At 42.3% G+C, this 14807-nt stretch overlaps 1 protein-coding gene across 1 annotated transcript in view; it reads right to left on the reverse strand.

Moving 5' to 3' along the window:
- NOS1 (nitric oxide synthase 1) overlaps nt 1–14807 on the reverse strand; it is a 1255637-nt gene that overhangs the window by 539088 nt on the left and 701742 nt on the right. The window contains exon 9 of the mRNA XM_044068292.1: nt 6227–6401. Within this exon, the coding sequence (XP_043924227.1) occupies nt 6227–6401 (175 nt within the window). The remainder of the gene's footprint in view (nt 1–6226; nt 6402–14807) is intronic.

A 14807-nucleotide genomic window follows, 5' to 3' on the forward strand; every position in this document is an offset into this window, starting at 1 on the left:
AACCTAGCACTTGCTCCTACAGTACTTATCACCTTGATACAGCACTCTTGTCATAGATAGTACCCCAAAAAGGCAAACCCCCATTTCTCGGTCACCCACATCCCCGAATCTCTTTTAAAGTTTTTGTCTATTCCTTCTAGCATGTCGAGGGATCAGTTGCTAGTGTCCTCTCCTGATCAGCTGGTGAACCTGGGAATATTGAGGCAATGTTACAATTGCCTCATGTACACAGACAACCCTCTCCTCCTCCCACAAAACACAAATACATGCGAGAGATGCAACTATACGGCCAAACTGGAGGCTGAGCTCTCTCAACATAGGACTGGCAAGACCAGACAGGAGGAGAAGGTTACCACACACACTATAGACCCAGTCTCACATAGTACCATCACAACCTCAAATCATATACATAAACACACAAAGACATACTCGGAGGCTCTGATCAAAAATCTAGCAAAACAGCAGAGGCCACCAAAGCAGACACCCAAACAACCACCACCTCAGAACAACACCTGCAACACACAGACCTCACAGTCAGAGTGTCAAACAGTCACAGCCCTTAAGGCCAAACACAATGCCAGACACACTAGTCATTGGTGACTCCATAGTCAGACATACTGACGTCCCGCTCACCAGACTGAGTAAGGAGAGAGTTACAGTAAGCTGCCTGTCGGGCGCTAGAATCCGCCACATAACGCAAGCACTCAGGTCTCTCAACAGCAGGTACAAATACGACTCAGTCATTGTCCACACTGGTGTAAACGACCTGAGATGTACCTCCTTGGACTACATGAAAAGAGACATTGAGGAGCTCTCTGATTATGTAGCCCAGGCGGGTATGACCCTGACCTTGAGCAGTATCCTACCTTCACCAAGAATGATGCCACAATACAGAGATAAGATGATCAGCTTTAACAATTGGCTTAAACTCTGGTGTCATTCAAAGGGGATCCAATGTCTGTCTGCCTGGGATGACATGCTGGACAAGCCACGCTGCAAGGGACGGCTTGCACCTGTCACCCTGGGATTCCGGATATTGGCAAAGGCTCTTGCCACCCCATAGTGCCTTTTTAGGCAAGGCTCAAATTCTAAACCTACCACCCTAGAACACAAAAAGGAAAAAACTAAGGGTAATGCTGCTCAATGCCAGAAGTCTAAATCTCAAAATGCACACACTCGAGGCCCTTCTCAGTATGGAGAACATCGATGTCTGTGCTGTGACAGAAACCTGGTTCAAGGCTCCTGAGAGCACCCCAGCACTATCAGGTTTTACCTCATATCATGCGTTCCGGCCCCAAAATCCGGACAATACCAATAAAGGAGGGGGGTATCCATATTCATCAAGGACACCCACACCTCAAGACTGGTGGCAACGCATGATGCATCGGAGACCATCCAGGTGCAATTAACCATAGGCAAGACTTCTCTGCAAATTGTAGCATGTTACAGGCCACCCTCACAAACTCAGGAACCTCACATGGCTTTCCTGAAAACACTGGAGGGGATAAATGTATCTCCAAACACCATCATACTAGGTGACTTCAATTACCCTAATATAGACTGGGAACACTACTCAAGCCCAAACACCCTAGCCCAAAAGTTCCTGGAATTCATAAACTCAAATGCCATGGAACAACTAGTCACCATCCCCACAAGAGGAGAAAACATACTTGATCTCATCATCACGAACATGGGAGCAAAATGTTCAACACCGAAGTATACCCCTCACTGGTGAGATCAGATCACAAACTAATCTCGCTGGAGGTCCTCATCCCACCCCACCTGAAATAAAAGACCGCAGTAAAGAACTTCTCAAAGCCGACTTCACACTTCTAAAGACTAGTGTGGTCTCCTTTAAGGCCCCGAGCAGTGGAAAACAGTACTCAAGCCGCTGAATCACTTACAAATGCCTTCTACCAGCACCTGCAGGACTGCATGGATAAGGCAATCCCAAGCAAAACAAAGACTCTTTGTACCAAAGGCAAGCGTCCAGTCTGGTGGACCCCAGCCATAAACAAACTCTACAACAAAAGGAGGAAGCTACTACAAGATAGAGCAAAATCCTTAAAAGGTAAGACACCTTTGATCACTATAAGTAAAAACTAAGAGCTCTCATAAAATCATCCAAAGCAAATTTTGAGAGAAAAATAGCTAAAGACTCAAAAGACAATCATAAGGCCTTCTTTAGCTATGTTAGAAACCTGGGAGGAAGCTCCCAGATATGCTCAGAACTAGTTCAAAATGATGTGAAGATTACTGATCCTACAGACATTGCCAACATACTGGCTGACAGGTTCAGTGCAAACTCCCAAAGGAGAGATATCTATACCAAACGATTGCAGCCCCCAAACATCTCTAACGCCCAAGTGAGAACTGCTCTCTCCAAAGCAAAAACACAGCATCCATGGGACCTGATGGTGTCCCCGGCTGTGTGCTCCACTTAACTCAACGAGGAATTAAACCCACAGCTAAGACAGCTGTTTAATCATAGTCTCACCTCTGGATACGTGCCCAGGAGTGGCGCACTGCGACTGTGGTCCCACTTCACAAAGGCGGTGCCTCCACCGACCCTGGAAATTACCGCCCATTAGCTTGACAAGCCTTATCTGCAAAGCCATGGAGAGGATCATAATGGACCTCATAAATAAAGACATAGGGGATTTGCAGACTTTGGATCTAACCCAGTTTGGCTTTGTCAAAGGCAGATCATGCCTTTTAAACTTGGTTGACTTTTTCGAAACAGTCACCAAAGCCATTGATGAGGGAAAGGCAGTCCATACAGCCTACCTCGATCTGGCGAAGGCCTTCGATACAATACCCCACTCGGGTATCATTGAAAAACTCATCAGCTTAAATGTTAACCCATACATCACAAGATGGGTTGCAAACTGGCTGAGTGACAGAACCCACAGGGTCAGAGTTGCTGGCGCCATGTCAGACTCAAAGCCTGTCACAAGTGGTGTCCCACAGGGCTCAGTCCTGGGCCCACTCTTGTTTGGCATCTACTTTTCTGAAGTACAAGCAAACACAGGAGGGTTATGGCTGACAAAGTTTGCAGATGACTGCAAACTGGCCGTGAGTCGAAAACACATCTGACACAGATATCCTTCAGAAGGGTCTCACAGAAACGGATAACTGGTGCCAGACCCATGGCCTAAAGTTAAATGCCAAAAAATGCATAGTCATACTCTTCGGGAAAAACAAGGTTACCCCTAGCTACCATATAGGTGGCAATCCACTGAGCACAGAAGAAGTTATCAGGGACCTGGGGACCCAGGTTGACAGTAGCCTGTCATTCGACACCCATGTAGCTAAAGTAGTTAGGAAGACCTTCTACATTGCCCACCTTATCATGAAGGGATTCACATCTAGATCAAGGGAGGTCATAGTCTCCCTATACTCATCACTCATCAGACCAATGATTGAGTACAATGCCCCATTCAGAATGTATCTGACCCGACACTTGCAGCAGCTGGAGAGGCCACAAAAGTTCCTCACCAAAAGGATAAAGGGTCTCAAAAATCTGTCCTATGCTGCCCGACTGAAAGAACTCCAGTTCTATTCAGTCGCCACGCTTGCTCAGAGGTGACCTTTGCCTGACATACAAGGCCATGTCAAACCCAGATTTGATGAATATGCTTCACCTCAAAAATCTAGATCCGTCAGAGCCACAAGGGGAGACTTAAACCTCGACACGGCTATTAATAGGATGTGCTGGAGGGATAGATTCATCACCCAAAGACTCCCTATGCTGTGGAACAAAATCCCGGTATATGTGAGGCAGAGCACCTCGCTGGCCTTGTTCAAGAGAAATCTTGACCAATGGATGGGAGATCGCAGATATACCCCAGGGATTACCTCAGTGTCACTGCTCGACAGAGGCACAGCAAAATAATGGGTAGTTCCCCATACTAAAGGGGTGGCGTAAGCCACAAAACTATGGGCTAGGCTTGTAAATGCCCTCGGGCAGATAGCCTAGTATGAACCTATGAACCTATGAACCTATAAGTAGTTAATGGTAAATCAGAGACATGCAAATTAGTTGATAATGATGTCCTTCCTCATTGTAGCTAACACCTCTCTAAATCACATTTTCTCACATCATGGAAACAGTTCCTTTCAGCTCCATCTATTACCTCCTGCAGTGCGATTCTTACTGAATTCTCAGGAGAGTCTGTTGCTCAGTGGTCAACCTAATATCTTCCATTTGCATAGTTATTACTCATTCATTTTCTGTTAACATCTTGCCTGCTTTTTCTAAAGGGACTATTGCAAATGTAATTCTCCTATTCTCTCAGCAAGTATGCTAGAGAAACATACATTTTCATGTTTATAAGATTAGAACAGCTAGATGAAATTATGCCTCCATATTGCTACTAGAATATTGTGCAGACAGGATGAAACTATTGAGGAATAGTTTGCTACATCTCTGAGGTACATTTTTAACCACCAAAGTAAGGCTTGTCTTCCCACTGAGGATGTGTCAAATGACTCTTCAATACTTGCAAATAAAAAGATACAAACTATGACATTTTAATAATTTTCTGGACCCTTCTTCTTCTTTCAGCTTTTCCCAGTTAGGGGTCGCCACAGTGGATCACCTGTCTGCTCATGATTGGCAGTGGAGTTTTACGGTGTTGAGTTGCCAGCCCGACGCACAACCTTCCACAGGAGGCACACACATGCTCACACTCACACCTAGGGCCAATTTAGAGTGTCCACTCCACCTACAGCATGTCTTTGGGATGTGGGAGGAAACTGGAGCACCCGGAAGAAACCAATGCGACCACAGGGAAGACATGCAGACTGCGCACAGAAGACACCCCAGCTGAGGATTGAAACAGAGAACCTCTTGCTGTGAGGTGGCAACGCTAACCACTGCACCACCGCGGCCACCCATTGAGATAAATTATTGTTTATTCCTGACTGAAATAAATCGAAGGAGCTCAAATGTGTAAGGGAAGGATGGATAACACAGAAAATACACAAGATCAGTTGGTATCTTAAACATGGTAAAGTAAACATTGGGAAGGAAATATATTTTCTTGAAATGCAGTTACATATTTAAGGCATAAGATTTAAGGTGTTAGAGTCCAGCTCTGTGGCGTAAAAGGATAAAGTCCTGAGTATTAATAAGATGGCCTAAGCCTGAATAGCTGCTCAAGCACTGGAACAGTAAAGTAGATGGGTGATAGAAATAAATGGCACATCCATCCTGCAGGAAGCAGAGGTGGTTTCTGGTCAGCTGATCATCACCCTCCCAGCAGAAGTTTGTAAAGTGTCAAAAATTGCCAAGAGCACAAGGTGTAGGTTTAACAGTACCAAGCTGATGATGGTAACTTTTGTTAGTATGTGTGCGTCTAGTAGCAAGTATGCCAATGAGAAATATTGTCTACCCTTATGCTGATGTGGAAGTTCACATCAGCTGAGTGTGGGCATAAACACTAACAGAAATGTCCAGCTGCCCATACTAATTAGCACTTCCTTGTATACCCTCAGACAGATCAGTGGAGAGACAGTGGCAAAGAAATTGTGAACTATTTGATGAGCTTTAATGCTACAGGGGAGGTGCTCAACTGTGGACCCTCAGGTTTTTAGAAGTTATGGCCTATGACAAGGAACTGATGAAGCCATTCACTGTAAAACAGGCTGCAAGGAAGGTTGGTGATCTACAAATGGCAGGGTAAAGTAACATTGGTAACTGTCTAGATGACAGTTACATCTGGCTGTCTGGCTCTCACTTATGTTAGTGGCAACATTGCCATTAGACTGAGTGTAGGAAGCACTGATTGTTGGTAGTTACTCTGAGAAAACATACACAGAAATGGGTAAAATTATAAATGATCTTAGATCAGGAAATTTCTTTATATTCAGATGAAAGAAATATGAACATTTATTATTTAATGATAAATCATATTCATTGTTGCTACTTTTACGCTTTATTGTACAGGATTGTCTGTATAATATCTAATCTATTTTCTGTTTTGGTAATGGTATGTAAAACAATAACATTTAGAAATTAATTGAGCAGTGTTTGACATTGTCTCCAGTGAAGCTATCAAAGAGCTTATTTCATTACTGTGAATTAAAATGTCAAAATGCATGTTTATTTGTGACCTTGCAATTTGGTGGCTTTCTAGCAACTTAAATTGTATTTAGAAAATATCATATACAGTAGTTTATTTACACTGACTGCATAATAAAAGGATTAACAGAAAAAGTCTACCTCTAAGATGTTATAGCGTGAACTGTCACAGAAATCCCGAACTCCAATTTCTGTTCCCATGTACCAACCACTGAATGGGCAAGCTGTAAATTCCAGACCACCGATCTCCAGAAGCAAGCTGGATACTGCAGGCAATCCATACCACTTCAAATCCAGATCTTTGAACCACTCAAACCTGCAGAATTAGAAACAATTGTCATGAAGAAATGATATTTGTAATTATACAACATAAGCTGCGGACATTTTTAGAAATACCACTATCTCATTATAAACATTAAAAGCAGTTTTCAGAAAACAAAATTGATTAATATTATAGCACTAAACTTGTTACTAGTACAACATGGACTGCAGTACTAATAAATGTTGTAACATCAAACAAAAGTATTACTCACAATAGCACAATCTGCTGCTAATATTTGTACTTGCAGAACAAGTAGCTGTAACAGTAGCATTAGTATCAGTACTAGAAGTATTATCAGCTGCACTCTTACTACCAGCAGGAGTAGATTACTTTTAGCACACCTTAACAGAGTCGATGGTACAAAAAAAGTATGTAATATAATTACATTTTAAATACATTCAGCTATACATTTTTATTTGCACAGTATATATGCATTGTTATATACCTTAAAAAAGTACAGTTGTGTAAGTAAAACTTACCATAAAAGTAGATGCTTGAATGGTCACTGCTGAATTAGCCTTAGCTATATAGCTTGTATCCTGCCAATTATTTAACAGCCAGCCAGCTTACAAAGCTTCAGGGCATCTTCTACATGCCCAGACTGGTGGGCAGCTTGAGCTGAACTGACTAAAAGACAGGTTTGACCACAAAGCCCTTCAGAGTTTTCCTGCCAAGAAATAGGGAGGCTGGGACTTGAAAGGACAAGGCTAGGGAAAACAAATGTCCACACACTGGCATAAGAGACACAGCAGAAAACAAGGGGGGTGGAGGGAAGGAGCAGCTACTGCAGCAGCAATCATTCAAACATCTACTGTTCACAACTTTACTATGCTCATCATGTTGATCACTGCTGCAGTAGCCTTAGTTATATGGGTAGATTGCCTTAAGTAACCTCATTTGGGAGGTGGAAGGAAAAGAGCCCAGGAGTCCCTGGAGAATCATCCTAGCAGAAGGAATCAAGCTTATAGTGCTTTGTAAAAGTATGTACAGAGCACCAAGTGGCAGCTTCTGAAATTCTTCTAGAATTCAGCCCTTTCCACAAGGCCATAGATGAAGCTAAGGCCCTGATAGAATGGGATTTGACCCTGAATGGAATAGTTTTGTTACGGTGAATAGAAAAAGGTCATAGCCCTAGAAAAACATTTGGAAATAATCTGTTTTGACAAGGGTTGTCACTTTCTATCTTCACCAGAAATTAACAACTGATCCAAAGATCAAAAAGATTTAGTTCTGTCAAGATAGTTCCTGAGTTGTCTATGATATCCAAGGTATGAAGTATCCTTTTCCCTCATTTTTAGGTTCAGAAAAAAATGAGCAAGTGAATTGTTTGGCTTAGATTAAATGGATACCACGTTAGGCATAAAAGAAGGATTAGTTCTCAAAGAAACCCTGCCCCATTGGAAAATGAGGTAGGCCTGCCTTGTCATAAAAGCTTGCAACTCAGATACCCTTCTTGCAGAGGTTAGATCAATCAGTAAAACTGTTTTCCATGTTAAGAATCTCAAGTCAGCCAGATTATCTGTTTCAAATGAAGCAAGTTTTAGCTTCAGTAACACAAAATTAAGACCCCAAGGAAGGACCACTGGTTTTCTTGGATGCTAGTTATGCAAAAATCCCTTTCAAGAACATTTTGACATGAGACTGCATTGAAAGAGATGTAAGCATCAGTAGACATGCAGAAATGGTTGATAAATGAACTTTGATAGAGGAATAAGAAAGGCCATAGGATAATAACTCACAGAAATATTGTGGAACCAGAGAGCACCTAGCCCTGAATGGATGCTGACTATGCTGTCAGCACTGACTAGAAAGCCTTTTCCAATTGATAATATGTGATTTTATAGCAGCAGACTTTCTTGCCTCCATTAGTACCTATTGCCTGTCCTCAGTAAACAGGTGCCTAAAAGGAATTAAGATTCTATCACCCAGGCAGTCAGATGAAGTTGATTGATATTGTGGTGTATCAAATACCTCTGTTCTTGTGTGAGTAAATCTAGTCTATAAGGAAGATTGTGGTAATTGTCCCTGGCCATTTATAAAAGAAGGGAGAACCACGTTTGCCTTGTTCAGAATGGAGTCACTACAATGATCTTGGATGATCTTTATAAATCTTTAGAAGTACCTGGATTTTAGTGGAAAGGGTGGAAAATCATACAGGAATGTTCCTGTCCAAGGAAAAAAGGCACTTGACTTCCAAGCCTTCTTGCATGCTTGGAGTCCTGGAACAGAGTCTTCCCAGTTGATTGTTCAGAGAGGAGGCAAGGAGGTCCACTTGAGGAACTCCCCCACAGACAAATCAAATTTTGGAAGACCCCTGGATGTAGTTTCTATTTGTGACTGTCTGCTCCGAACCTGATCAGCTTGCCTGCCACACAATTTTGCTCTGATGGAATGAAGAAGGCCTATAGAGTGAGATTGTGCCATGAAGCTATATCCCAAGCTAATGTGGCTAATCTGCAAGGGGGTATGAGATATTCCCCCTTGCGTGTTGATGTACCACCTGACTGTGGTATAGTCTGTGACCACTTGAAGAGGTCCCAGGGACCAAACATGGTTCAGAGAGTTGACTGCCTTGATCAGGGAAAGCATCTCCTTGATATTTATGTGCTTGCATCTGTCCTTGGTATCCCCCACCCTCTGCACTTTTGTCCATCCTGAAAGTGCTCCTTAAGCAAAGTCAGAAGCATCTGTGATAACTGACTACTTTGGAGCAGGAAGACAGAAAGGGATACCTGGATTTAAGGATATTGCTTTCTCCTTCAAAAGATTTCTCTTGTGACAAACCCCAGCACTGAGATTTGAAAAAATAAAGGCTATTGATGCTTGACCAAAGATATTTCAGATATCACTGTATCTTTCTCTTGTGGAGTCTTGCCAGGGGTATCATTATAGTCATAGATGCCATGAGACACTAAATCCTTTGGTATTCCCATGAAATGACCAGAATCTGAGTGGAAAACATTAGAAATAGATCTAGATAAAGATGTCTTTTTTCCTGCAGAAGAAAAGCAGTTTGAACTGAGGTGTCTAGTTTATGTCACAGGAACACGATCCTGTGTGAAGGAGTCAAGAAAGACTTTTGAATGTTCTCTTGGAAACTCAGCTTGTGTAAGAGCTCTCACACCCAAGAGAGATTCCTGACACTTCAAAAAAGTCTCTGCAAGGATAATCAAGTCATCTAAATACAGTATGGAAAAATGTGGATTACCTGTAGCCTGCAATGATCTATAACTAGAGCAAGACACGTTGTGAACACTGCTGGTGCAGTAGATAGTTCAAAGGGTAAGGTAGAGAACTGATAAGGTGAGTCTGACACAGAAAGCCTTAAGAAAAGTTTGAGGTCTAGATGGATAAGGATGTGATGATAAGTATCTTTTAAGTCTATTATTGCCAGGAAACTTGAAAGAGGAAAAAGAGGTAACAGCTATTGAAGTAACATATTGAATTTGGGCACTTTCACAGTTGAAAACAGTCTGTAGGGAACCAGGAGGGAATAATTAGGAGTGAAGGATGAAGATTAACTTCACACTGTGCTAGAAACACTGATTTAAAGGGCATGTTGTACAGATATAAGGCACTGGTTAATCTGCACAAGGGGTTGGCAGGCTGTGTTAGAAAAAGAGATATAAATAAGTATCTACTGGCAGGTGGTACAGAGGATTAAGTATATGAGCTGTTAATGAGCTACTTCCTGTGATGTAGGTTTGAATCTCGTGGCCTGAATTTGTCTGCTCTTTGACCTTGTGCAAGTCACTTAATCAGACAGTGGTTTTGGGAATATGGGCTAAGCTTATTAATGGTCACCTGGACTACATGCCTAGTAGCTACCTAAAAGCCTAAGAAAGGCAAGCCAGGCATCAAGGACATGGAAGCAGCTTTGTTAGAGTTGGTGAAAATGTAGGGCAGGGATGGTAAGTCTAGACCTTTGGTTCTAGATTATAAATATTTCATACCAATGCTGCGGCAGAAGCAGCTACATCCGGTCACTCCACTACAGCACTATTATTTATTAGCAAAGTTCATGACCTTTACTTTATGACTGCGCCATATGGTTGATGATCACACTAGACCAGAAAAGGCATAATGAAGATGGGATCAATAATCAAAAAGTGTAGATAAAGGGATGAGAAATAATGCTAAGTTTAAACAGTTTGCTACCATAGGTTAGAAGAATTGTGCAGTAGTTTGTTTTAGTTAGAATTTGAATATGGTTTGTGAGGACAGTCATTTAAAAAGATGAGGGCTCAAAAAACAAGAAACATGAAACTGGAAGAATATGATACTAGGGAAATTAGTAAATGTGGAAGAGATGTGGAGTTTAGAAAGCTTCTTTTTTATGATATGGCAGAAATGTCATATATTTTAATTAGAGCTTGCTTCCAGCTCAGGGTCCTTCACCACCTATTTTGCCAGAAGGAAGGGTTAGTGAATGATTTCAGCTCCAAGAGAAGGTAGCCATTTTTTGCATATTTGAATATATTAGTGGAAGTGAAAAGAGCTGCAAGGAAGTTTGGTTTGCTAATGTGAATGAGGAGTTAGCCTTCAGTCTGCCTCATGTCATGCCAATGAAAGTATTGGAAGATGTAGAGAGAGAAAAAAACAGCATTCTCTTGCACAAATGTACATCTGTGCTCTCTGCATCGAGATGTGCACAATCTGAGAGACTTGTCCCATGGTTGGGAAGAATTGAGATCTGGTATGCAGGGGGCAATCAATGTTTTTTTTTCTCACAACTTCAACAGAGGGGCTGGATGCACCAGTTTATTTCAGACACTGTGGTAACTACTGGGTGTCCCTTATAGTAATGGTAAGACAAAGAGATTGGCCATAACACTGCCCATTCTGGTGATTGAGTTGGATGTGAAAGAATAGAGTTGAATTTTCCCATAAAACTATGTCATTAAGCTCATTGGTTTATAATTCAGAGAAAAATACATAGGAAGTTCAGAGTGGAGCACTTACTGACTACAGTGACTATTAAGCTTTGATGATAGGGTTGTTCTTACAGACAATACTGGGATCAGTAGTATATGTAGTGTTTTCAATGGCAGAGAAAAGAAACATCACTGGTTTAAGGGTTGGGAGGGTGGTCTAATAGTGAAGGTGTTTGCCTTAAAAACACAAAGGGCAGGGTTTGAGCCCCTCAAGGGATAATTGACTAGGTTTAAAATGGCTCCCAAGGGCAGTTAGCTTTATACTAATCTATGAACCTATGAACCTATTAAACAAGAGCTCTGACTTGTCAGAGGATTAGCAGGTACAGTGACAGTTTATAGCAAACTACAACAGAATCCCCCTGGTAAAAAAATGAGGTTTTCTGTACTGACAGCTAGTTCTCTGCTGACACTGTTAGGATATAAAGCTGTCAGGATACTTTATAGGCTGGTTGCTTCTAACAAAATTGCCAGATGAAGGAGAGAACAGAGGAATCAAAAGATTTGAAGTAACTGCCCGTATGGAATTCAAGCTAGTATTTAAAAATCTCCTTTAGTGATCCTGATACATCACAATACATGTGATTATCTTAAGTAAATAACTACGGCACTGGGAAGAGGGAGAGACATGAAGTTTTGTTACAGAGATTATTCACAGTGGAAGCTGGAGTAACAAACACACAGAAATTGTGGGTTGAAGGTTGACATAAAAGCTTGGGGGTTAGCAGAATGGTTAAGGTGTTTACCTCATAGACAAGAGGTATATTGGCTATGCTTAATTTGGCCTACAAGGGCAGCTAGCCTACTACTTATCTATGAACCTATGAAGTAAGTTCAAATATCCCACTAGAGATGCAGAAGTAGACAAGCTTACAAAGGATCGGAGCAGAGGTAGAACTAAAAGGTCTAGGAGAACATCTGATATAGATACACCTGTGAGAAAAAAGAAGTTAAGGGGAAGTAAACATGGGCACACAAAGTGATGTTAACACGGTTTGTGGGGTGGACAAAATCTTGGGCATAGCATACTACAGAAATGGAGAACATAACAAGGAAAAAAGAGGAAATAATTAAATAAAACAATTGAATTTAGTTCAGAATACAGTTTGAATAAACTGCAGTTATTTAAACTGTATTTGCTTTAATACTGCTACATACTCAAGTGTGCTAGCTTGCACTGCACTTGAATTGTTTTTAGTGCTGGTTTAGCTGCTTTCTGGAAAACATAATTCTAAGCTTGTTTCCTGCCTTTCCTGTAACTAGTCTAGTCCAGGTACAGATTTGCTGTATCCAGGACTGTTGATAAGCTTCTGAGCCCCCCCCCCCCCACCAAGCCTTTCTGTGTTGGAGGGAAACCTTCTAGCTTGTTAATGGGCGTGGTAAGCACTAGGTAGCCTATCTACCACAAGAGGAGTGGTTTCTGGCCCTCAAATTGTAGTTTTTTGGCTGTTTGGGCAGTTTTTCCATCTCTTTCAACTTTCTGGTTTAAATGCCTGTGTTTGTGCTTTTCCCACCTTTCCTGTGACTAGCCTAGTCCAGATACAGATTTGCTGTATCCAAGACTGTTTGTAAGCTTCTGAGTGGTGCCAAAGTCTACTCTTCATTTTTTTCCTTAGAGCTGCTAGTTCTCTCCTCTCCTGCACTTTTACTAGCTTATTAGTTGAGCACTCTACTAGACTTCTTGTAGCAATTATTGTAGCACACAAAAGTGCTACCAGCATTAAACATTCTACAAGGAAACAGCTCCAGTACTTATTATTAATGCCCAGCCCTCCAGGCATTTCTAAAGGTCAGTTCTCCTATTAACCTGGTGAACTTGGGCATCCTGAGGCACTCTAGCAATTGCCTCATGTACACTGACAACCCTCTCCTCTTACCTCCCAACATTCAGACTTGTGAGAGATACACTTATATATCCAAATTGGAAGCCACGCACACTCCAGCCAAGACTGGTGTAGCTGGTCAAGAGGAGAAGGTCAACTCTTGCACCATACAACATGGAACACATAGCCCTCTAGAACATACACCAGCACTGTCTTCACATAAAAACACAAACCACACATCCGTCTTTGCTGAGGCTTTCAATAAAAATCTACCCAAACAGCAGAGACCTCCAAGGCAGAAAAGCACTCAACCACCACATCACAACACTAATCATGAGACACATAACTCTCCTAAACAGTGTACCACTCAACCAAAGCCCCTAAGGCAAAACAGCTTGCCCAACACACTAGTCATAGGTGACTCGATAGTGAGGCACACCGATGTCCCACTCACTAGGTTGAATAAGGAGAAAGTAACAGTCAGCTGCCTGTCAGGCGCCAGGATCTGCCACATAACACATGCACTCAGGTCCCTCAACAACAGGTACAAATATGACTCTGTCATTGTACATGTGGGTGTGAATGACCTAAGACGTATCTCCCTGGACTACATGAAAAGAGACATGGAGGAGCTCTTGGATTATGTAGCCCAAGTGGGTATGACCCTAGCCCTGAGCAACATCCTACCATCACCCAGAATGATACTCCAGTACAAGCAGAAGATGATTGATTTCAACAATTGGCTAAGTTTCTGGTGTCATTCTAAGGGGATCCAGTATCTGTCTGCCTGGGATGACATGACTGACAGATGATGCTTTGCCAGAGATGGCCTGCATCTGTCACCCCTGAGCTTCCGGATACTGGCCAAGGCTATTGCCACCCCTATAGTGCCCTTTTTAGGCAGTGCTCCAAAGACCAAATTACCACCATAACAGCTACAAATAAATGCAATCTGAGGGTCATGCTACTCAATGCTAGAAGTCGAAATCTCAAAATGCACTCGCTCGAAGCACTCCTTAAAATGGAGAACATCGACATTTGTGCTGTAATAGAGACCTGGTTCAAGGCATAAAAAAGCAGCCCTGCACTACCAGGCTATAACTCATTCCACACCTTTTAGCCCCAGAACTTGGACCGAAGCACCAAAGGCAGTGGTGTTTCTTTATTCATAAACAATGAGCACACCTCCAGACTGGTAGCCCAACATAATGCATCTGAGATACTTCAGGTGCAGCTAACATTGGGTAAGAAAGCGATTCAGGTCATGGCCTCCTATAGGTCCCCAGCCATGTCCCAAGACTCGCACTTCACGTTCCTAAGCACCCGGGAGAATATTAGGGTCCAACCTAACACTCTCATACTGGGCGACTTCAACTACCCCTCCATTAACTGGGAAAACTACTCATGTACCAATACACTTGCCCAACGCTTTCTGGAATTCATTAATTCCAATGCCCTGGACCAGCTCATTCTTACTGCCACTAGAGGTAGCAACATCCTTGACCTGGTCATTACTAACATGGGCAACCATTGCTCTACACCAATAGTCAACTCCTCCCTGGTTAGATCCGACCACAAACTAATCACCTTGGAATTCCACCCCCCCCCCCCCCAGTAAGGTAACCACCATGAAAAACTTCTCC

Source organism: Protopterus annectens, chromosome 4.part0 (assembly GCF_019279795.1).
Source record: "Protopterus annectens isolate FY-2018-M chromosome 4.part0, PAN1.0, whole genome shotgun sequence".
In the NCBI taxonomy this organism is placed as follows: Eukaryota; Metazoa; Chordata; order Ceratodontiformes; family Protopteridae; genus Protopterus; species Protopterus annectens.